A 25,563-nucleotide genomic window follows, 5' to 3' on the forward strand; every position below is an offset into this window, starting at 1 on the left:
TACTGTCAACTACAGGAGTCATACCACACAATATCCACCAGTACATCAACACAATACAGCTACACCCAAACTTATATATACAACTACAGAAATCTGTAGTTATTGATACATGTTCAATGACCCGAAAGTTCCTAAATGCAATGTAACATAGACCGTATAGTTAAAAGGAAGTCACGCTTGATGAAGGTCCGTGTCACTTTCCATTTTTAACCAGACCTAAGGTCTGAGAAAGGAAAGAAGATGATGATGATAATAATATTAATAATAATAATAATAATAATAAGTATCACACTGTTCAAAAAGGATAGATAGCAGTGTGTGATGGGGGAAGGGAGGAGTGCAGTCTGGCAGTGTGTGCAGGGACTAGACTGCCAACAGGTGCAGCGTCAGGAGGTAATGGGGTAGGGAGGTGGGTAAAATGAAGCGAAAATGTGGTGGAATAGGGAAATGTGGGCTGCAGCATTGGTAGAGGGTGGCAAACAAAGAGGAGACTGGAATGAGCAGGAGGTGACAGGACAGAGGCTGTGGAAACTGGTGGATGAGTGGTGTAGAGACAGTATGTTACCGTAGGTTGAGGGCAGGGTAATTACGGGAGTGGAGAAGGGGTTGTAAATATAACACCCATCTGCTTGGGTAGTGAGCAGCCATTGAAATGCAGGATGTTATGTTCAGTAGAGTGTTCTGCCACAGGATGGTCTACTTCGCTCTCGGCCACAGTTTAGTGGTGGCTGTTCATCCTGGTGGACTGCTAGTTGGTAGTCATACTAATATAAAAAGCTGTGCAAAGACTGCAATAGAGCTGGTAAATGGCATGGCTGCTTTGACAGGTGGCCCAGCCTCTGATGGGGTAGGATAAACCTGTGACAGGACTAGGATAGGAAGTGCACTCTTCGTCAACCAGTACCATCCCAGACTGGAATAACTGAATGACATCCTTCACCAGGACTGTGATTACCTATCATCACGGCCTGAAATGAGGGACATTCTTCCCGAGTTCTTTCCCACTCATTGTAAAGAAATATTCCCTTGCCCACCCAACCTACACACCATTCTAGTCCATCCCTGTGCCGCTCCCTATCCCGCCCCCTTGCCACAAGGATTATATCCCTGTAGAAGTCCCAGGTGCAAGACATCCCCAATCCACTCACCCAGCGCTTCCTATTCCAGTTCTGTCATAGGTTTATCATACTCCATCAGGGGCCAGGTCTCCTGTGAAAGCAACTATGTCATTTACCAGCTCTTCTGCTATCACTGCGCAGCTTTTTGTATTGGTATGACTATCATCTAGCTGTCCAGCAAGATGAATGGCCACTGCCCCAAACTGTGGCCAAGAGCAAAGTACACCATCCTGTGACACAACATGCAACTGAACATAATATGCTTGATTTCATTGGCTGCTTCACTACCTGAGTCATCTGGATTATCCACTCTGCCACCAGCTTTTCTGAACTGTGCAGATGGGAGTTATCTTTACGGCACATTCTCCACTCCCATAATTATCCCAGGCTCAACCTACAGTAACATGCTGCCGCTCCACCCAACAGTTTCCACACGCTCTGTGTATCTCCTCTTTCCCATTCCTATCTCCTATACCAGGGGCGGGCAGGATTCCTGCACGTGTGCGGTGCACTTGCACGCGTGCAGTTAACAGGTGTTCTGCGTGCACACAGGGGCAAGCTAGCCACCCGCTTCTCTGCCCTCCCCACCATACCGTCTCTCCACTCCTTCCTCTGTAATGCGGTTTGTTTCCTAGCTTGCTTTACTCAATGAAGGAATAAGGTTAGTAGAGGAGTGCTTGAAAGAAATCATGGTTTGAAAGAGTGCCTTTTACCTACGATACGTTTTATTTAATTATCACAGGTGGAGTTTACAATACGTTTAATATCTGGAACAAAATTTCTACATACAGACAAACGCAAACAGTTATGTAAATTTTCATCACTGATGTTTGCTCTTAACCGGGACTTATTAATTTTCATAACAGAAAAAAATCTCTCACAAACGTATGTCGAGCCAAACACTGAAATTATCTTCACGGCTTCACGATGGAGACGAGGAAACTCTTGCTGTGGAAAGTTGTGATAAAAGTCTATTACACGTCTTGCCAAAAGGAACTTGTCTCTCAGACGTGAATTACAATGTAGATCTATTAATTCCATTTGCAAATTGGGATGAATATCATCTACAGAAACAGCAAATGGTCTCGAGAACCATTCAAATGCTTGGGATAAATATGATATATCCCCAAATCGCTTGAGAAATTCCTCTTTTATTGTACTAAGTACGGAAACATATTCTTTGCAATTCTGTTCTCGCACAGTAGACAGAGTAGGGAAATGGACTGTGTTCCCTGACGAGAGCTGTCTCTCCCACAGATCAAGCTTGCTAGTGAAAGCTTGCACCTTTTCAGCCATTTCACAAATTAGCTGATTTTCTCCTTGTAAACTTGGGTTCAGTGCATTCATATGTCCGGTAATGTCCACTAAAAATGCAAGGGCGGCAACCCACTCTGGATCTTCTAACTTGGGGTCGTACCTTCCTTTGTCCTTTAAGAACTGATTTATTGGTATTCTCAGCTCAAAAAATCTTTTGAGTACATTACCGCGGCTAAGCCAGCGGACTTCACTGTGGTAAGGTATGTCACCGTACTCTTCCCCAATTTCAGCTAAGTATGTGTGAAACTGTCTATGTGTAAGCCCGTGGCATCTCAAATAATTAACTGCCCGAATAACCACTTGCATGACGTCCCCCAGTTTTGCTGCTTTTGCACAGAGTACTTCTTGGTGCAAAATACAGTGGATGCTGTACAATGATTCTTCTGTACGCTGTAGCTTTTTTCTGAGTAATCCAACAAATCCCATTCGTTCCCCTTTCATTGCAGGTGCTCCGTGTGTTGTCACTGACACCAAACGTTCCCAGTTTAAGCCAGCTGAATCGACAGCTTGTTCAACGGCTTTTAGGATGTCCACGCCGGTGGTCGTGCTTTTTAAAGATATCATATCTAAAAAATCCTCTGTTATGTGCAGAGCAGTGTCCACGCCGCGGACATAAATCACTAATTGCGCGGTGTCTGAAATATCTGTGGACTCGTAAAGTGCGATAGAAAATGCAATCCTGCACTGTACTCCTTAATTGACGGTAAACGTCACCTGCCATGGCACTTATACGGCGACTTACAGTCCGCCGAGAAAGAGTGATAGCTCGAAACTGATTTGCATTCAGTGGGCAAAGTAAATCAGCAGCGTCATTGATGCACTCCTTTATAAACTCACCTTCAGCAAATGGTTTTCCAGCTCTCGCTATATTAAGCGCAATCTTATAACTGGCACGTACCGCTGGGCTATCATTGTTGTCGTCCTGAAAAATTGAAAACAGTGCTCCATAAAATGTAAAATCGGTTGGATGAGAGACATGACGAAAGAAAGTCGCTGATCTCTCGTGACAACAGAAACTTACGTCAGATTCATCTAGTATCGTCAGATCGCTCTTCTTAAGTTCAGTCAATTTCCCCATCCGCTCAGAATCCGACAATAAATTGTACTCGTCCTTGTGAAATTTATTGTAATGGCGTTCAATACTAAACTTCCGCTGACCAGCGAGAATACTGCCACATATTAAACATTTAGAATTTTCACGTTTTTGTACAAAGAAAAATTGATTCTGCCATTCCTTTTTAAAAGATAGCAAATCTCCACTTCTCCGTTTCCTTGATTCACTCTGCATGTTCCGGTATTTCAGATACAACGTTCACTACGTAGTGGTCGCTTTGCATCAACGTCCGCAGCTTAGCCTGATACTACACTGCCGCAACCTGCCGGCTGTCGCCACTACCCCATTCGACGATTGCACGTGAGCAGCACACGTGCAGCGCTGTGCGCTCATGAGCCGTGTGCAACGTTTGCCCGCCCCTGTCCTATACCCTTTCTCTGCCACCCTCTGCCGATGCACCCACACAACTTATCCCACTTTTTTTTTGCTCCGTTTTCTCCACCTCCCTGCCCCACAACCTCACACTGTGCGTGTTGACATTCTGGTCCCTGCATACTCTGCCAGACAGTGCTCCTCCCTTTCCCCACGCGTACAGCGCTATTCCTTCCCCTTCTCCACCCCCTCCGGATTGTTGCTACCATCCCACATGATAGTTGCATTCTGGTCGGAGTTGGCAGTCACGTGTGCATAAGGTGTGCTTACTTGTGTGAATGAATGGTGTGTTTCTCGTTTTCCAACAAAGGCTGTGGCCAAAAGCTTATGTGTAAGTGTCTTTTAACTGTGCGTGTCTGTAACTTAGCATGATAAGGTTACAGTAAGTAGCAATTTGTCTTTCCATTAATGTTGTTGTTCCTACTTGCAGTTTCCAATGCTTAAATTTAAATTGGGTGTTAACAAATCCCTCTTTTTCGGAAGTACTTTTCTTGGTTTTGCCAATCTGCATGTTATATTTTCTGTGCTCCACACATCATCAGCTATTTTCCTGTCCAAATAGCGAAACTAGTAGAGTACTTTTATTGTCTTATTTCCTAGTCTAATTTTCTCAGTGCCATCTGATTTAAACTGACTACATTCAATTACCTTTATTTTGCATTTGTTGGTGTTCATCTTGTATCCTCCTTTCAATACTCTATCCACTTCACTCAGCTCTCCGCTGCCTGAGCAACACCAACTGGGATGCAGATCGCTCTATGCTGCTGCACCTCTACAGAGCCCTTGTTCAATCCTGTCTCGACTAGGGGAGTGTGGTTTATGGTTAGGCGGTGCCCTCAGCATTGCGTTTACTCCACCCATTGCACCACTGTGGCGTTTGACTAGCGATGGGAGCTTGTAGGACGAGTCCAGTGACCAGCGTCCTGGTGGAGGCTGGGGTCCCTCCATTGAAGGTCAGGCGTGCACAAACTGCTCTCCAGTTACATTGCACACGTTTGTAGTTCTCCTGTGCATCCGAATTTTCATCTCCTTTTCCCACCCACAGCGGTTCCTCTCCCACATCAGCGGCCCAGGTCAGGGCTTACAATTGCAGTTCGCATCCGATCCCTTCTACCCGAACTTGGTCTATTCACGTACACCTCCATGCTGTATACCCAGGCCGCAGCTTCGCCTGGACCTATCACATGGCTCTAAGGTCTCAGTTAACCCCGAGGCTCTCCCCTGCCACTCTCTGTTCATTCTTGACGTGTACCGAGGCCATGAAGTGGTTTACACAAACAGCTCGATTGCTGATGGTCATGTCTGCTTCGCATATGTCCATGGAGGACAAATTGAACAGCGTTCCGTGCCCGATGGCTGCAGTGTTTTCACTGCAGAGCTGGTGGCTGTATCTCGTGCTCTTGAGCACATCCGTTTATGCCCTGGGGAGTCGTTTCTTCTGTGTACTGACTCCTCGAGCAACCTACAAGCTATCGACCAGTGCTATCCTCGTCATCCTTTGGTAGTTACCATCCAGGAGTCCATCTATGCCCTGGAACGGGCCAGTCACTCAGTGGTGTTTGTCTGGACCCCAAGTCACGTCGGAATCCCAGGCAACGAACTTGCCAACAGGCTGGCTAACCAGTATACACGGAAACCAGTTATGGAGATCAGCTTCTCTGAACCTGACCTGCATTTTCTCTTACGCCGCAGGGTTTTTCGGCTTTGGGAGACGATTGGCATAACAGTACTTGCAACAAACTGTGTGTCATTAAGGAGACTACGAACGTGTGGAAGTCTTCCATGCAGGCCTCTCGCAGGGAATCAGTTGTCTTCTGCCGGCTCCGCATTGACCATATGTGGCTAATGCATGGCTACCTCCTCTGTCACGAGGACCCACTTCGTTGTTGCTGGGCTCACAAATGAGTGTCATCCATCTCTTGCTGGACTGCCCACTTTTAGCCGTTCTGCCGTGGACTTTTAACTTCGGTGTTGGGTGACAATCCCTCATCTTTAGTTTTACGTTTTGTTTGTGAGGTTGGGTTTTATCATTTGTTCTAAGTTTTCGTGCATGTCCTTTGTTCCTCTGTGTCCTCCACCATAGCACTTTTAGGGTGGTGATTTTAATGTGTTTTAGAGTGGCTGGCTTCTCATTTTTATTCTCGTGGTTGGCCAGTCACTGTAATATGCTTTCTTGTCTTACTCCTTTCTAACTGTTTTTTGCATGTGTCTGTTGGTTTCTTATCGTCTTTTGTTCCTTTTAGTGTTTTTTACCTTTTCTTTGTTCTTGTGGTTTTTCCTTTCCTTCTGTTTTCTGTTTTGTGTGTCTCGTTTGCTTTATTCTTCCCCTTGTGGCATTGTTTTACTTGAAACAAGGGACCGATGACCAAGCAGTTTGGTCCCTTCCCCCCTCTTTTAAACCAACCAACCAACCACTCCACTCAGCTACTCTTGCAAGTCCTTTACCATCTCCGACAGAATTATGTTGCCATCTGCAAACCACAAAGTTTTCATTCTTCTCCCTGAACTTTAATTCCTCCTCCAAATAGTTCTTTGGTGTACTTTCACTTGCTCAGCGTACTGATTGAATAACGTCGGGGATAGGCTACAATCCTGTCTCACTCCCTTCTAAATTACTTCCCTTTCACTTTGTTTGATTCTTATAACTGCAGTCTGGTTTCACCTCATCTGTAGTGAACTGATGCGTGGAGAACAGAAACACGTAACATGATGCAGCATTTTTGAGCACTTGCTCTTTTTCTAGCAAAAGTACACACATTCACAAACACAACAACACAGACATCCAAACGGACACTTCCCTGGTCTCAGTGACACTTGTATGTGCATGTGGATGTCACACGAGTCCCACAGTGACCACATACACGCAAAAGAAAATCAGTGAAATGACCCTCCAAAAGTCAAGCTAACTTACTTCTGGATCACTCCATGCCAAGTGGTCTAGAAGTTCCCATATGACAGAGATTTTGACAAAATTTTGTTTGAACATTCACACTTATTTCCAATAAGCATTGGTGAAATTTCACAATCACTAATTCAGTGCTTCCAAAGATACAGTTTTTGTTTGACCCCATTGTGAAGCTATCAACAGTGCACCTGTGATTTTTCGGGAACTTTTAGACATAATATCTCTGGCATTGTTTTCTTGAAAGAAAGAAAACTGTGCCATCTTGTACAACTTTTTGAACTCTCTTAAGTGAAATAAATTATTTGAAGCAATCAGCCAAAAGTAATAGACGCTTGAAAAAAGTGTAAAAATTGTGGGATAAGCGTAGAACTTTTCATGTAAAAATCATCAATCAGATTACACAGTATCATTCTCCTACTGCTTTTCAGTATGTCACAAATTGAGGGCAAACATGATGATTTTTTCTAAGAATGCCAGAAATTGTTATTTTTGGTCCACTTTTACAAAAACGTAATGTGCAAACTGTTGTAAACTGTTTTCATGAGAAAGACCATGTTTGAAACCCTAAAAACTAGATTTGGTTTTGCCATGTGAGCATATAAGGCCCTAAAAAAAAGGACGACAAGGTGGAGGTGCATTGAAAATGGTCCCATATACTGCTGATAGTCAAATTAAATCTGACACCCTTTTATTATGTTCTACAATTGTTTAGTAGGCCTACTCTCTTGGAAAGGTAATATCAAAAGTGCTGATGACTGGGAAGTGACAAAGTCCAAATAACTCGAAAAATTTCTAAAATCACATTTCTTTCTCTTATGACTCATTACAACACATTTAAGCCTTTCTTTTCTGCTGTAACTACAGACTCAGACTGGTTGTAAACTTAACAATTGAGCTGTGCATTACCAAGGCAATGGAAATCATGATAGTAAAATTGTTGCATAACAGCTGCAGCACAGGTTTTACGCATTGTTACGTTTTGGTGAAGTTCATAGCTGTCTTTGTGACATTGGAATGGAATCATGTTATAGAGTATTATTAGTATGTCTCTTTATTGTGCATTGCTGTTGGTGTGCTGGTTTCTGGTTGAAGGTATAGCATACTTACTGTTAGCATAGTTTATGGTTTTTGTGGAACATTAGTAACCTGATGAAACATTGTATGAATGTGTTGCTATTGTCCACAATGGCTTAACCACTGCTCATTCCTTTTAAAGTGAAAAAAATAAAATAAAATAAAACAAGCATCCCCATTACCATAGTGGCCACATTCGATAGTTTCTGCAAGAGCAGCCATCCAGGTGGGTTTCTGTACCACAGGTTCACAAGCCGGGTAAGGGTTTCTTTACACAGAATTCCAAGCATGATGATAAATTTCTTTGAGTCAGAGACCAAAGCTAGAAGAGATCTCTTTTAGGATCCTAAGCTTATGTTTACTTCAAGCTACTTGAATTTTTTACATGTTTCATTAATTTCTGAGGGGAAACTGTACTGCCAGCCAGATGATATCCCTAATGGCATTGTTTGGGAAGAAATTTCGATAAAATAGAACCCAAAAAGTTGCACTTTACAAATGTTATTACCTAAAATTATTAGAGCCACAAAAAAGAGAAAATTATTCTTTTTGTTGGATTCCGTATTCAATTTCATTTTTTATAAAACAAATTTTGTGGAGCTGAATACTGTAGGTATATCTAAAAAACAAAAAAACACTCCATATTTGGAATTTTTCTCGCTGAGGCTCAATTCCTTGTCATCAGTAGTTTTGAAACTAATTTTCCTAATTGTAGAACTTAATAAAAGATGTACGATTAGTACCAGCAGTATATGGTCCCATTGTCGATGCACTTCCACCTTGTTGTTTTGTGGGAACTTATATGCTCGCATTTTGAAATCAAATCTAGGTTTTAGGTGGTTTAGGAAATAGTCTTTCTAATAAAAATGGTTTACAAGACTTTGTAGAAAAGACTTATTTTGTAAAAGTAGACCAGAAATCGCCATTTTTGGTGTTTTTAGAAACAAATTTTTATATTTGCCCTCAATTTGTAAGTTCCTGAAAAGCTGTAGGAGAGTGAAATTTTATATTCTGAGATCTTGTATTGTTAATACGTGTAAAGTTTCAGGTTAATCCCACAATTATTTCTGTAGATATAAAAAGTTAAACATAACTTTTTAAAATTTTTTTTACTTATTTATTTTTTTCCAAGCGTCTATTTTTTCTGCCAACTTTGCTTCGCCTTGTTGCTGTTTTTTAGAGTCTTGTATGCTTGCATTGCAAAACCAAATATAGTTTTTTGGTGGCTTAGGATACGGTCTTTCTAATGAAAACTGTTTAAAAAGAGTTTGCAAAAGACTCGTTTTTGTAAAAGTGGACCAAAAATTGCTGCTTTTTGGCATTTTTAGAAAGATTGTGAACTTTGCCCACAAATTGTAAACAACTGGAAAACAGGAGGAGAATGAAATAGAATATTGTAATTCCATGTACTGATAAGTGATAATGTGCAAAGTTCAAAGTTTATTCTACAGTTACTGCTGGAGATAAAAAAAGCTAAACATCACATTTTTTTGAGTGTCTGTTTTTTCTGCTGACTTAGCTTCAAATTAACCATACGGAAATTGCTCAGGAGATCTCTTTTATTATTTTGCTTAAGATAGCATAAAAAGTTGTACAAGGTAGCCTACTTTCATTTCTTTCAAGAAAATATTGCTGGAGATGATATGCCTCAAAGTTGCCGAAAACTCGTGGGGATTGTAGCTGCACTATGGGTTAAAACAAATGACTATGTCTCCGAAAGTATTGAATTAGTGATAGAAAACTCTGCTTATGTTCATGAACATGTGTGAATGTCCACACAAAATTTGTGCAAAATCCATGATAGTGATAATTATACGGGAACTTTTTCAGAATTATACTACTTCGTGTGGGGTGGCCCTACTTAGAAGGAGTGGTGAAATGAACATGCATAAAGTGTCATAAATATATATTTTATGTAATGTAGTCCAGTGCAGTATTTTATTTGGAGTTACTGCAGTGTTCTTTAGTTGCTATTTGATTGAAATGTATCTAATTGGTGTATTTGGTACATGTTTCAAATATTTTACTTCTAATATTCTTTAAATTTATATACTAAACAATATATGACACAGTATTATAATGTGTTGTGTGCTTTACTAATCTTTCAGTGCATAGTTTGTTATATGACAGCTCACTCTCGATATACCACAGTTCCACTATAACGCCGGGACAAAGTGTGCACCCTGACAACTGTATTGTGTTAGGCTTCTGCTGTACTCCTTTTTCTGACCAGAGCCTGAATCCTGTCCATAACACTCATCTGTCTGTCAGCAAGTGAAACTGTATAACTAGTTAATGTAAGTAGATAGTTAAAAAATCTATTCATCAAGCAGTGACAGGAGAAAACACACATCAAGTTACTGGACTTCGCGAGCGTACGGAGCCAATGGCTCATTCTGGCAGAAGGGTTAAAGGGGAACGAAGAGGAGTAAAGGAAAAGGGCTTGATGAGGTTTAGGAAATGGAGATAGTTCGGAATAATGACCGGAACACTGGTTAGGGAAGACTTACTGGACAGGATGAGAAGGAAAGACTGATTATTGGGGACTGCCTCGGATGAGATTTGAAAACCTGAAAGCTTAAAAGTGGAAGATGGGGTGTTAATGCAAGACAGAGAATACTGACAGAATATTGTGGATAAGTTAAAAAGAGTGGAAAGGTAAGTGCATTGTATGTGGTGGACGTGGGGTGTGGGGAGAAATAAACTCGTCAGAAAATTCAGGATACAGAAAACTAAAAGGGAGTGAAGAAAAGACATAGTTACTGAGAACAAATTGTGAGACTGAAGAAATTAGCATAAATTAAGGCTAGGAGGGTGGCAATAACCAAAACTTGTTGTAACACCAATTCCCACCTGCAGAGTCCTGAGAAACTGGTGTCCGAGGGAAGAATCCAGATAGCACATGTGGTGAAACAGGCACTGCAATGACTGCAATGTTGTAGGAACATGTTCTTATGTTCTGCAACAGGATATTGTTCATTGCCAGTATACACCCTCTGTGTATGCCCAGAAGTCCTAACAGATAAATTGGTGGTAATCATGCTAATGTAAAAGAGCAAATGGTGTTTACATAACGGCTGGGACACATGTTTTCATCAATGTGATGTCATCAGTGCATCTAAACCAAACCAGGGGCTGAAGGTTTAGGGACTCCAGGAAGCCATGTCCTTGCAACCCATGAAAAGGTTGGCATAGGAAGATACTATCATGGGTCCCATGGCCATACCACTGATATGTTTATATGCCTGCCCCTCAAAGGTAAAATAGTTCCTGGTAAGTATAAAATTGGTTAAGGTGAGCAGGAAGGACACAATAGGCCTGGTATCAGTTGGGCATTGAGTAAGGAAATGTTCAGTAGCAGACAGAACGTGTTCATGGAGGATGTTGGTATAGAGTGAGGTGGCATCAATAGTAACAGTCAAGGTGTGTGGTAAGAATGGGACAGGGACAGATTTCAGACAATCTAGGAAATGCTTGGTGTCTTAAAATAAGAGGTGTTTATCAACAAAGGCAGTTATATGTTTGGCAAGTCCTTTGAAGCCGGCAACCATGGGACAGCAAGGTGATTGGGTTTGGGGATCATAGGAAGAAGGTCAAAGGTGGAAATGTATGTTTTGGATGGGGGTAAGGAGTTCTGTGGATTGAGGTGTTAGTCCTTGTGAGGGGCATGAGGTTTTAAGGAGGGACTGTAGATCAGTTTGTATGACAACGATGGGATCTTCATGGCAGATGCTGTACATAGAGGATCAGTTGATGACTCCATTCTTATGCTCCCAGCAGACAAGGTATCTACCACTGCGTCCCTTAGGAGGAGGATGGTAGTCACCAATCGATGACTACCACTGTGGTGCTTTGACTGGTGGGAGTATGTAAGTGAGGGTCTATGCCAGCTGTCTGACACATACGATGGTATCTGCCATCGAGATCCCATCCCTGTGATACAAATTGACGTACAGTCCCTTCTTAAACCACATAGAACATGTTGCCCTACCCAAATCGCGCAGCCCCAACTTTCACCTTCTTCCTAAGATCCACAAATGCAGTCACATAGTTACTGACTTCAAAGCACTTACCAAATATATATCTGCCTTAGTTGATCAACACTTACAACATACGGTACAAAATCTTCTCTCCTCTATTAAAGACACCACCCATTTCTGAGCTCATCTGAAGTCTGTCCCAACCCCAGCCCCACCACACACCTTGCTTGTTAACATTGATGACACCTCCCTCTATACCGACATGTGCCACATAATGTGGCCTGTGTGTTACTGAACATTACCATACTCAGTGGACACCTGATACCATACCTATAACATCCCCCCTGCACACCATAATAATTTACCTTTGAGGGGCAGACAAACAAACAGATTAGGGGCACAGCCATGGGAACCAGGGTATTTCCTTCCTATGCCAACCTTTTCATGGGTTGCTTGGAATGGGAGTCCCTAAACTGTCAGCCCCTGGTTTGGTTTAGATGTGTTGATGACGTCATCTTTGCCATATGGACTCATGGTGAGGCTGACCTGTTATAATTCTTGGAATCTCTAAGTACATTCTCCTAACCAAATTTCATGTGGTCTTATTGCGAATTCCATATGACTTTCATTGAAGTTAACATCACCTTCACCAAGGATCAGCTGCTAACAACAACAGTACTTACATTTTCACAGTCTCTGTCCTTTCCATGTCAAATGTTCCCTCTCATACAGCTTTGGGATTTTAGGGAAACATGCTTGTTCGGATGCTGATTCTGTACAACAATACACCACCATACTCACCTCAGCCTTCACTTGATGTAATTATCCCATAAGCCTAGTTCAGGTGGATATGTCCAGAGCCATAACATTTAATCCTGTTACTGCTGATTATCTCACTAGGGGTAAAATAGATACTGCTTACAGGAAAATTAGAGAGACCTTTGGAGAAAAGAGAACCACTTGCATGAATATCAAGAGCTCAGATGGAAACCCAGTTCTAACCAAAGAAGGGAAAGCAGAAAGGTGGAAGGAGTATATAGAGGGTCTATACAAGGGCGACATACTTGAGGACAATATTATGGAAATGGAAGAGGATGTAGATGAAGATGAAATGGGAGATATGGTACTGCGTAAAGAGTTTGACAGAGTACCGAAAGACCTGAGTCGAAACAAGGCCCCTGGAGTAGACAACATTCCATTAGAACTACTGACAGCCTAGGGAGAGCCAGTCCTGATAAAACTCTACCATCTGGTGAGCAAGATGTATGAGACAGGCGAAATACCCTCAGACTTCAAGAAGAATGTAATAATTCCAATCCCAAAGAAAGCAGGTGTTGACAGATGTGAAAATTACTGAACTATCAGTTTAATAAGTCACAGCTGCAAAATACTAACGCGAATTCTTTACAGACGAATGGAAAAACTGATAGAAGCCAACCTGGGGGAAGATCAGTTTGGATTCTGTAGAAATGTTGGAACACGTGAGGCAATACTGACCCTACGACTTATCTTAGAAGAAAGATTAAGGAAAGGCAAAGCTACTTTTCTAGCATTTGTAGACTCAGAGAAAGCTTTTGACAATGTTGATTGGAATACTCTCTTTCAAATTCTGAAGGTGGCAGGGGTAAAATACAGGGAGCGAAAGGCTATTTACGATTTGTACAGAAAGCAGATGGCAGTTATCAGTCGAGGGACATGAAAGGGAAGCAGTGGTTGGGAAGGGAGTGAGATAGGGTTGTAACCTATCCCCGATGTTATTCAATCTGTATATTGAGCAAGAAATAAAGGAAACAAAAGAAAAATTCGGAGTAGGTATTAAAATCCATGGAGAAGAAATAAAAACTTTGAGGTTCGCCGATGCATTGTAATTCTGTCAGAGACAGCAAAGGACTTGGAAGAGCAGTTGAACGGAATGGACAGTGTCTTGAAAGGAGGGTATAAGATGAACATCAACAAAAGCAAAACAAGGATAATGGAATGTAGTCGAATTAAGTCGGGTGATGCTGAGGGAATTAGATTGAGACACTTAAAGTAGTAAAGGAGTTTTGCTATTTGGGGAGCAAAATAACTGACGATGGTCGAAGTAGAGAGGATATAAAATGTGGACTGGCAATGGCAAGGAAAGCATTTCTAAAGAAGAAAAATTTGTTAACATCGAGTATAGATTTAAATGTCAGGAAGTCGTTTCTGAAAGTATTTGTATGGAGTGTAGCCATGTATATGGAGTGTAGCCATGTATGGAAGTGAAACGTGGACGATAAATAGTAGCTTTCGAAACGTGGTGCTACAGAAGAATGCTGAAGATTAGATGGGTAATCACATAACTAACGAGGAGGTATTGAATAGAATTGGGGAGAAGAGCAGCTTGTGGCACAACTTGACTAGAAGATGGGATCGGTTGGTAGGACATGTTCTGAGACATCGAGTGATCACCAATTTAGTATTGGAGGGCAGCGTGGAGGGTAAAAATCGTAGAGGGAGACCAAGAGATGACTACACTAAGCAGATTCAGAAGGCTGTAGGCTGCGGTAGGTACTGGGAGATGAAGAAGCTTGCACAGGATAGAGTAGCATGGAGAGCTGCATCAAGCCAGTCTCAGGACTGAAGACCACAACAATAACTGCTGATCCCTCCAAAAAGCAACTTTGGAATAGACCTCTTGTCACTCAGTGCTATCCTGGTCTTGAATGTATTGATTGGAAACTTTGACAAGGCTATAACTTCCTAAAATTGAGCCCTGAAATGAGATCCACTCTGGCCTCCCAATCTCTGCAATATCCTTGCCAGACCCTATGCTCCTCCTACATTTATTTACCCACCCTATGGCTGCTGTAAGACTTTTCCAATATGTCCTCCAGTCATTACTTTAGCAGCCCTGTAACTGGCAAAACATGCTTAAAGGGAAAGCCACTTGTGAAATGACACATCATTTACCAGCTGTTATGTAAACACCATTTGGACTTTTACATTGGCATGACTATCACCAAGTTATCAGTTAGGATGAACGGCCATAGGCGGAGGATTTATACTGGCAACAAACAATCCCCTGTTGCAAAGCGTGCTCTATCGCAAGAAAGTCATGGTCTGTCTGTTTCACCACACGTTTCATCTGGATTCTTTGCCCAGACACAAGCTTCTCTGGACTCCACATATGGGAACTGGCGTTACAATGTTTCTTTGGTTCTCGCTACCCTCCTGGCCTTAATTTACGTTAATTTCTTCAGTCTCAACATTTCATCCCAGTAACTATTCCTTTCTTCTCTCTCTTTTAGTTTTCTGCATCTTCTGTTTTCTGATGAGTCTATTTATCCCAGCACCCCACCTCTACCATATACAATGCACTTAGCTTTCCACTTTTTTTTAAGCTGTGCGTGATGTTTTGTCAGTGATCTCTGTTGTGTGTATTACCCTATCTTCCACCTTTAAGCTGTCAGGTTTTCAAAGATTCCAGTGCACTCCCCAACTATCAGTCTTTCCTTCTCATCCCATCTGGTAAGCCTCCCCTGACTCGGGGTTTTGGCAACTTTTGTAAACCCTTCACATTTCCTAAACCTTACCAGTCCTTATCTTTCACCTGTTTTCCTTCTGCTTCAACACTTTTGCCATGAGGAGGAACCATTGGCTCCAAAAGCTTGCAGATTTCTGTACCTTGATATATGTTTCCTCCTGACATTACGTGGTAGGTTAATTTTTTTTATCTAATTACATTATATTTTTGAAAATTGATTATTTTTGTTGTATTATTGTCTAATTAGTTACAAACTTAGTGATGATTTATATTATCAGTACTACAGCAGTAACATCTTTAGTATACTGTCTTGTGCCCATTTACAGATTTTGCATAGATTGACACCCATTGACGAAGACAGAGAGAGCTTGGAACAGGTGGAAGGCCTGTTGAAGCCACTTCAAACGGAACTTTTGCAGACAGTTGGAAACTTACCAAAGAGGTATACACTATAATCCCTGTGCTAGAAAAAACGTTTCATTGTTTTGTACTTTTATTTACAAGCTGTGTTTTTACAGAGAGAGTGGAATTCGAATGCATGGTAGAGTGAGGAGACAGATTGCTCTGGATAAGACGAATGAGCTTCAAAAATCAATAGACGGTTGGGAAGGGAAGGACATTGGCCAATGCTGCAATGAATTTATTCGTGGTAAGATATTGTGTGTGAAAAAAATAAAAACAAAAAAAATGCATGTGTTTGTTTTTAAAAATTCATTTTAATACAAAATTATTTGTGAGCTGGTGACATATACCTCATCATATAGCATTTTCTGTTATCTGCTCAGTGAAGGTAAAATGAAATTTATGTTTTGTAAGGCTTTCTTGGCATGCTTATTGAGTGAAAGTTTCTGAACCAAGTCGTGTTCTGCACAAGAAATTGGTAAGGACTGGAAGATGTAACATTAGGTTTTGGCCAAATAAGTGCATATTTTTTAGGTCATTTTTTTCTGAAACAACAAAATTTCAGAAAGATTTTAAACACCATATTACTAGTATGTACCCTACCTTGTAGTCGTATATGCTTCTAGGACTTGCACTGTTCCATCAGTGTGCTCGAAGAAACTCGATGAAACTCAAATTCTATGTTTCCCTAGTCACACATCCCTTATTTCATATACATTCATTCCTGCTTTACCAGTTTGCACTTCCTGTCAGTTTCGTTTTTTATACATCTGTATTCCCATTTGAACTATGGCAAATCCAGGATGGAATGTAACAATATTATGAAAAGGAAAGTTGCCACCCACCATATAGCGGAGATGCTGAGGTGCAGATAGGCACAACAAAAAGACTGTCACTAATAAAGCTTTCGGCCAGAAAGGTTGCATAAAAAATTCTCTCTCTCTCTCTCTCTCTCTCTCTCTCTCTCTCTCTCTCTCTCTCTCTCTCTCTCTCTCTCCCTCTCTCCCCCACCTCCCCCCCTCCATGTAATCATGTAAACACAGCTTACACAGACACGACTGCAGTCTCAGGCAACTAAGGCCAAATTACAAGCAGCAGCACCAGTGCGTAAGGGGAGTGGTGACTGGGTGGGGGTAAGGAGGAGGCTGGGGTGGGGAAGGGGTAGTGGACAGTGTAGTGCTGCTGGGGAGCGTGCAGGGACAAGGTGGAGAGAGGGTAGGGCAACTACGTGTAGTGGAGAGGTTAGATGGTGGGCATGGGAGAGGTGGGGAGGGAGAAGGGGCAGGGAGCGGACAAGGAGAGAAGTAAAAAGACTGGTTGTGATGGTGGACTGGAGGCTGTGTAGCGCTGGAATGGGAACAGGGAAGTGGCTGAATGGGTGAGGACAAGGACTAACGAAGGCTGAGGCCAGAAGGGTTACGGGAACATAGGACATATTGCAGGGAAAGTTCCCGCCTGTGCAATTCAGAAAAGCTGGTGTTAGTGGAAAGGATCCGTATGGCACAGGCAGTGAAGCAGTCAAGTTTTTGGCCACAGTTTGTCAGTGGTCATTCATGCGGACAGACAGCTTGTCGATTGTCGTGCCCATGTAGAATGCAGCACAGAGGTTGCAACCTAACTTGTAGATCACATGACTGGTTTCACAGGTAGCCCTGTAATTTGTGACCTGACTGGAGTAGGTGGTGGTGGTGGTGGTGGTGGTGGTGGTGGTGGTGGTGGTGGTGGGAGAATGTATGGGACAGGTCTTGCATCTAGATCTATCACAGGGGTATGTGCCATGAGGTGAGGGATTGGGAACAGGGGCTGTGTAAGGATGGACGAGTATATTGTGTAGGTTCAGGGAACAGCAGAATAACACTGTGGGAGGGATAGTGGGCAGGGCATGACGAGAGGTAGTCGAAACCCTGGTGGAGAATGTAATTCAGTTCTCCGGTCCTGGATGTTACTGAGTTACGAGGGGAATGTTGCTCTGTGGCTGGACTGTGGGCCTTTTGGGAGGTGATGGGAGACTGGAAAGAAAAGGCATGGTAGATTTTTCTTTTTGTACAAGGTTGGGAGGATATTTACAGTCTGTGAAAGCTTCTGGAGACCCTCGGTATATTTCGAGAGGGACCGCTCGTCACTACAGATGCGATGGCCACAGGTGGCTAGGCTGTATGGAAGGGATTTCTTGGTATGGAATGGGTGGCATATGTCGAAGTAGAGGTGTTTCTGGTGGTTAGTAGGTTTGATATGGACGGAGGTACTGATATGGCTGCAAGGGAGGGGAAGAAAACCTTTGTGCACTCCGTGTGCATATCAGGGGGAGTCATTCCAGATGTGGAAAGAGTCCTTCCGGATACCATGAAGGGTACTGCGTGCACCCATCTGCAGTGGTCGCTCATATCGGCACCAAAGATGTGTGTCGCTGTGGATCGAAGGAAATACTCTCTGGCTTCCGGCGGCTATCTGATTTCGTGAAGACTGCCAGTCTCGCTAGTGGGATGAAAGCAGAGCTCACCATCTGCAGCATCGTTGACAGGACTGACTGCGGACCTTTGGTACAGAGCTGAGTGAGGGTCTGAATCAGAGGCTGAGACGGTTCTGCGACCATGTGGGCTGCAGATTCCTCGACTTGCGCCATAGGGTGATGGGGTTTCGGGTTCCGCTGGATAGGTCGGGAGTCCACTACATACAGCAGGTGGCTACACGTGTAGCAGGGGTTGTGTGGCATGGACTGGGTGGTTTTTTAGGTTAGATGGCCTTGGGCAAGTACAGAAAGGGCAACAGCCTCAAAGGGTGCGGGGCAAAGTCAGGACATGCGGGGACCAAGCAGCAATCGGTATTTTAATTGTAATCTGTCGAAGCTGCATTGGTAAAGTACGGAACTTCAAGCGCTGATAGAAAGCACCGAAGCTGAAATCATTATGGATACGGAAAGCTGGCTGAAGCCAGAGATAAATTCTGCTAAAATTTTTACAAAGGCACAGACGGTGCTCAGAAAGGATAGATTGCATGCGACCGGTGGTGGCGTGTTTGTCGCTGTTAGTAGTAGTTTATCCTGTAGTAAAATAGAAGTGGATAATTCCTGTGAATTATTATGGGTGGAGGTTATTCTCAACAATCGAGCTAGGATAATAATTGGCTCCTTTTACCGACCTCCCGGCTCAGCAGCATTAGTGGCAGAACAACTGGGAGAAAATCTGGAATACATTTCACATAAATTTCCTCAGCATGTTATAGTCTTAGGTGGAGATTTCAATTTAGCAGACATAGACTGGGACACTCAGATGTTTAGGACGGGTGGTTGGGACAAAGCATCGAGTGACATTATACTGAGTGCACTATCTGAAAATTACCTCGAGCAATTAAACAGAGAACCGACTCATAGATATAACATCTTGGACCTACTGATAACAAACAGACCCGAACTTTTTTGACTCTGTAAGTGCAGAACAGGGAATCAGTGATCATAAGGCCGTTGCAGCATTCCTGAATATGGAAGTAAATAGGAATATAAAAAAAGGGAGGAAGGTTTATCTGTTTAGCAAGAGTAATAGGAGGCATATTTCAGACTACCTAACAGATTAAAACGAAAATTTCTGTTCCGACACTGACAATGTTGAGTGTTTATAGAAAAAGTTCAAGGCAATCGTAAAATGCGTTTTAGACAGGTACGTGCCGAGTAAAACTGTGAGAGAGATGAGAAAAACCCACCGTGGTTCAACAACAAAGTTAGGAAACTACTGCAAAAGCAAAGAGAGCTTCACTGCAAATTTAAATGCGGCCAAAACCTCTCAGACAAACAGAAGCCAAACGATGTCAAACTTAGTGTAAAGAGGGATATGCATGAAGTGTTCAGTGAATTTGAAAGTAAAATTCTATGTACCGACTTGACAGAAAATCCTAGGAAGTTCTGGTCTTACGTTAAATCAGTTAGTGGATTGAAACAGCATATCCAGACACTCTGGGATGATAATGACATTGAAACAGAGGGTGACACGCGTAAATCTGAAATACTAAACACCTTTTTCCAAAGTTGTTTCACGGAGGAAGACCACACTGCAGTTCCTTCTCTAAATCCTCACACAAACGAAAAAATGGCTGAAATTGAAATAAGTGTCCAAGGAATAGAAAAGCAACTGAACTCACTCAGCAGAGGAAAGTCCGTTGGACCTGATGGGATACTAGTTCAATTCTACACAGAGTACGTGAAAGAACTTGCCGCTCCACCCCCCACCCCCCCTTCTAACAGCCGTGTACTGCAAGTCTCTAGAGAAACGGAAGGTTCCAAATGATTGGAAAATAGCACAGGTAGTTCCAATTTTCAAGAAGGGTTGTTGAGCAAATGCGCAAAACTATAGGCCTATATCTCTGACATTGATCTGTTGTAGAATTTTAGAACATGTTTTTTTGCTCGCGTATCATGTCATTTCTGGAAACCCAGAATCTACTCTGTAGGAATCAACATGGATTCTGGAAACAGTGATCGTGTGAGACCCAACTCACTTTATTTAATCATGAGACCCAGAAAATATTAGACACAGGCTCCCAGGTAGATGCCCTTTTCCTTGACTTCCGGAAGGTGTTCGATACAGTTCCGCTCTGTCTCCTGATAAACAAAGCAAGAGCCTACTGAATATCAGATCAGCTGTGTGGCTGGATTGAAGAGTTTTTAGCAAACAGAACACAGCATGTTGTTCTCAATGGAGAAACATCTACAGATGTTAAAGTAACCTCTGGCGTGCCACAGGGGAGTGTTATGGGACCATTGCTTGTCACAGTATATATAAATAACCTAGTAGATAGTGTCGGAAGTTCTATGCAGCTTTTTGCAGATGATGCTTTAGTATACAGAGAAGTTGCAGCATTAGAAAATTGCAGCGAAATGTAGGAAGATCTGCAGTGGATAGGCACTTGATGCAGGGAGTGGCAACTGACCCTTAACATAGACAAATGTAATGTATTGCGAATACATAGAAATGAGGATCCTTTATTGTAAGATTATATGATAGTGGAACAAACACTGGTAGCAGTTACTTCTGTAACTGGGAGTATGCGTATGGAACGATTTGAAGTGGAATGATCATATAAAATTAATTGTTGGTAAGGCGGGTGCCAGGTTGAGATTCATTGGGAGAGTCCTTAGAAAATGTAGTCATCAACAAAGGAGGTGGCTTACAAAACACTCGTTCGACCTATACTTGAGTATTGCTCATCAGTGTGGGATCCGTATCAGCTCGGGTTGACAGAGGAGAGAGAGAAGATCCAAAGAAGAGCTGCGCGTTTTGTCACAGGGTTATTTGGTAAGCGTGATAGGGTTACGGAGATGTTTAGCAAACTCAAGTGGCAGACTCTGCAAGAGAGGCGCTCTGCATTGCAGTTTAGCTTGCTGTCCAGGTTTTGAGAGGGTGCGTTTCTGGATGAGATATCAAATATATTGCTTCCCCCTACTTATACCTCCCGAGGACATCAAGAATGTAAAGTTAGATAGATTTGAGTGCGCACGGAGGCTTTCCAGCAGTCGTTCTTCCTGTGAACCATACGCGACCGGAACAGAAAAGGAGGTAATGCAGTGGCACGTAAAGTGCCCTCCGCCACACACTGTTTGGTGGCTTGCGGAGTATAAATGTAGATGTAAATGTAGCCATCTTTAAGGTGGAGGTCAACATCTAGGAAGGTGGCTTATTGGGTTGATTAGAACCAGGTGAAGCAAATGGGGGAGAAGCTGTTGAAGTTCTGGAGGAAAGTGAGTAGGGTGTCCTCACCCTCTATCCTAATTGCAAAGATGTCATCAATGAATCTGAACCAGGTGAGTAGTTTAGGTTTCTGGGTGTTCCTCTAGATGGCCCATGAATAGATGCCATGCAGGTGCCCATAGCTGTATCTTGGATTTGTTTGTAGGCAATGCCTTCAAAGGAGAAGTAATTGTGTGTGAAGATACAGTTGTTCATGGTGACTAGGAAGGAGGTTGTTAGTTGGGAATCTGTCGGGTATTGAGAAAGGAAATATTTGGTAGTGGTAAGGCCATTGGCATTAGGGATGTTAGTGGAGGTAATGGTTGGTATCTTTCATATAGGAGGTAATAGGTTGAAGGTGTTGGTCTATGAGAGCAAAGATTCTCTCAGTGGGGACACAGTAACCGGCCACAATGGGGTGCCCTGGATGGTTAGGTTTGTGGACTTTAGGAAGCGTGTAGAAGGTAGGAGTGTGGGAAGTGGTTAGGGGTGAGTAGAGAGGTGGACACTGTGGAGAGGTTCTGGGATGGGTCTAAGGATTTGAGGAGTGATGAGCACCTGCTGGATTTCTGGAATGGAGTCACTGTGGAACGTTTATAGATGGATGTATCTGACAGCTTGCAGAGTCCTTGTGCCAGGTAATCCTTTAGTTCAAAACTGCAGTGGTGGAGCCTTTGCCACAGGCAGGATTATAAGGTTAGGATCAGTTTTTAGATGGTGGACTGCTGTTCTTCCTGTGGATGTAAGATTAGTTTGCATGTTGAGTGATTTGGGGAAAGTTAACAGGGGATGATTTAGGAGCAGTGGGGGTGGATCATGATTGCATAGAAATGTGAACTGAATTAGGCAGACATGATTGAATTTGGGAGTGGGGCAAAAGATGAGGCCTTTGGAAAGGACTGATATTTCTGTGGAGCTAAGGCTTCTGGGGGAAAGGTTCATGACTGTGCTTTGGATCTGTTTAGGTTCTGGATTCTGTGTGGTGGTGGGTAGGTGTTTTGGAGGGTGGGATAAGTGTAGTAGGTCTTTGAGACTGGCTATGAGGGGACATGGAGAGGTTTGGAGGTTGTAGAGGTTTGGAGGTTGTTGTAGAGGTTGTGGACAGTGGTACTCCTGGGTGGGAGTAGGAAATGAACAGGGTGGAGAGCTTTTTGATGTGATGTTGCGCATGTTGCTCTAATTCCTGGAGGCCAAGAGTTTCAATGTGTGTTATGGGTTCCAGGAATTTGGGATTGCATAGCAGGAGAATTTTGCAGATGGAGGGAAGGTACTGCAAGGAGGTTTGGGTTTGGTTGATATGGTTTTGCAGGACTATGTTGGTGAGGACTAAAGATTGGCAGTATTTGAACAGGTGGAGGTCATTGTGGAAGGAGGGGTGGTAGCCGGAGATGGGTGATTTGATGGTAAGTCCTTGTGGGGGGTTCCATGAGCCAAGTGACAATGCAGGAATGGTATGTGGTACTGGCTTCTGGCTAGGGGTAAGGAAACTTTTCTGTATTGATGCAGATGAAAGGTGCAAGGTTCCATAGTGGTGGAAAAAATGCGAAAAATTACATAAATAATGTAATGTAACATTGTATTCCCATTTGCTTGCTTCATTTGCAGTATTTTTATTTTCCCCTTCCATTAGTTAGATTAAATATCCCCTATGATTTCCAAGAATTAGTAGGAGGCCTTATCTTTTTATCTAATTGAGTCTCTGCTGTTGTCGCTGTTTCATCTCTTAATCTCTCAAAAGTATCCATTCGTCTTCTTCTGTATGCCTTTCTTCTGTTTCAGTCAGTTGTTGCATGATGCTCCATTTGAAACTCTCAACAGCTACTGATTACTTCAACTTTACATTACCCCATTTCCTTAAATTTGTACCTTTTTGCAATTTCTTTATTTTTAATTTGCAGTTGATAACCAGTAAATTATGATCATAGTCCATATCTACCTCTGAAATGTTTTGCAGTTAAAAATCTGGTTTCTAACTGTGTGTATGGAACCCTTTGGTGTCTCCATGGAAATGAAGTATTAGCAATGATTAAATTGTTTTCATCCTCTCCCCCAGTTAATGTTCTAATATTTTTACTTCTTGTCTTCTTCTACCTGTCAAATTTCAGACCCCAGTCATAATTACATTTTGACCTCCCTTAACTATTTCAGTAATCTTTTTTTATCTTTTAATACACTTTAACTTTCACGTAGAGCTTGTAGACATATAAATATGAACTACTGTAGTGGATGTTCACATCTATGTTGGCTACAACAATACATTCAACGAGCTGGTCATCTTAGCTTATCTGCATTCCTATTTATTTATGTATTATTAGACCTAATCTAGTATTACCTGTAATTGAGTTTGTGTTGATAACATTGTACTGACCTGAACAAAAGTCCTGTTCTTCCTGCCACCGCACTGCACTACACTAGATTCCTAAAAGATCTAACTTTACCCATCCATTTCCCTTTGTAAGTTCTCTATCCTGGGTTTTAGAATTGAATGATGACGACGCTGACGACACTGATTGAGGAGTATTTTACCCTGGATGATATCTTTGTCATTAAGCCTCACACTGGAGCTGTATGATAGAGATCATGGTATGCTGTGGCACACAGTAGTACATCACCAATACCTAAAGACCTGAAAAATTCTCGTGTGTGTGTGTGTGTGGGGGGGGGGGGGGGGTTAGATATGATTACAGGATGCACCAATCGTGGATCTTACTGAGGTGAGGTTGGCCTGTGTACCTTCATGATACAGGTAGTTGCACCATAGGTGCAACCACACTGGAGGGGTGTCCCTGAGAAGGACAGACTAACTTCATGGGAAATGTAGGGTGATGCTGTGATAATGTTAGAAACTTTTAGGGGTGATGGAAAGGGTAAAAGAAGTAATCTGAGGTAAGGAACACTGGTCTGGAAACAAGTCAAAAATTATAAGCAAAAAGCATTTTGATACCTCTGACAGTAAACTGCTTCTGCTGAAGCTTTTTTTCTGTATTTTGGGAGGAAGTAGTATCAACGAAAATAGAAAGAAAAGTCCAATAAACATGAGATCTAACGTTCATACCTTAAGAGCTATGAACACCACTTCACCTTTGCTACTGTGAAACATATCCCTTCTACTTAACAGGTGCTCATAATTCTTCAGATAAATATTTTAGAGCCTATGTTTATTAGACACTTATTTTGTTTTGGTCCATACTACCTCCTCCAAAAATATGGAAAACAAAGAGCTTGCAGTAGAAGGGATCTACTGCAGTCAGACTCCCAGACTTTTACTTGTCCAGCTACTGAAAAGGCTGCTGCACCCTTTGGGAACCGTAGGTTAGCCTGGCCTCCCTAGAGATACCCTTTCAATGTGGTTACATGTTCGACACAACTGTCTGTATTATAGAGGAACTCAAGCCTTCCACCCCAGCAAGACCCATGGTTTGTGTGTTCTGTATTTGTATTTACCCCAAATTAAGAGGTCTCTTAGGTATTGGTGATATAATCTCATGTGCCAGAGCATTCTATATTCTCTATTATTTACTCATTTCCTGTCTACAGTCTGTGTCAAAAACAAGAAAACACTACTAAAAGTAAAAAGGATTTCAATAATTATCGCAGTACTTTAGCAATGTGTGGCACCTGAAAACTGCCCATTTTGTGGTGAATCCACCCAGTTATTGGTTCAATTGTAAGATAGTTGAAAATGGATATTTGGTTGAAGTGCATTTACATGTACTTGTCTCTTCCATTGAGTACTCCAGTTGGGAATTGTGTGATGAGTGATGGGAAGTAAATGATATGATTACATTTGTTTTTGACTGACTTGTAATGAATCACAAGGCCTAGATTAGGCTGCAAATTGGCAGTTTCATTGTGAGTAGGCTAAGCCAGTAAATCTCGACACAGAAATACAATTGCTGAAATAGATTGAAGTGTAACTGAGGCTGAGATATGTTCATCATTGCAGTAACCTGTTTTTATGTCTTTATTTCTGATTTTGTTGTAAATTTTGACAGTAAAGTTAAAGTCAAACCTAATACAATAAAATAATAGCTAACCTCATATACAAACCACAGG

The 25,563-nt window shown here is 42.2% G+C and overlaps 1 protein-coding gene across 1 annotated transcript in view; it reads left to right on the top strand.

Moving 5' to 3' along the window:
• The window catches only part of LOC126100203 (protein son of sevenless), a 185,727-nt gene that overhangs the window by 35,881 nt on the left and 124,283 nt on the right, over nucleotides 1–25,563 (top strand). Inside the window, exons 8-9 of the mRNA XM_049910763.1 lie at nucleotides 15,715–15,830; nucleotides 15,907–16,037. Coding sequence (XP_049766720.1) covers nucleotides 15,715–15,830; nucleotides 15,907–16,037 — 247 coding nt within the window. The remainder of the gene's footprint in view (nucleotides 1–15,714; nucleotides 15,831–15,906; nucleotides 16,038–25,563) is intronic.

The sequence above is a fragment of the Schistocerca cancellata genome, chromosome 9 (genome assembly GCF_023864275.1).
Source record: "Schistocerca cancellata isolate TAMUIC-IGC-003103 chromosome 9, iqSchCanc2.1, whole genome shotgun sequence".
Taxonomy (NCBI): Eukaryota; Metazoa; Arthropoda; class Insecta; order Orthoptera; family Acrididae; genus Schistocerca; species Schistocerca cancellata.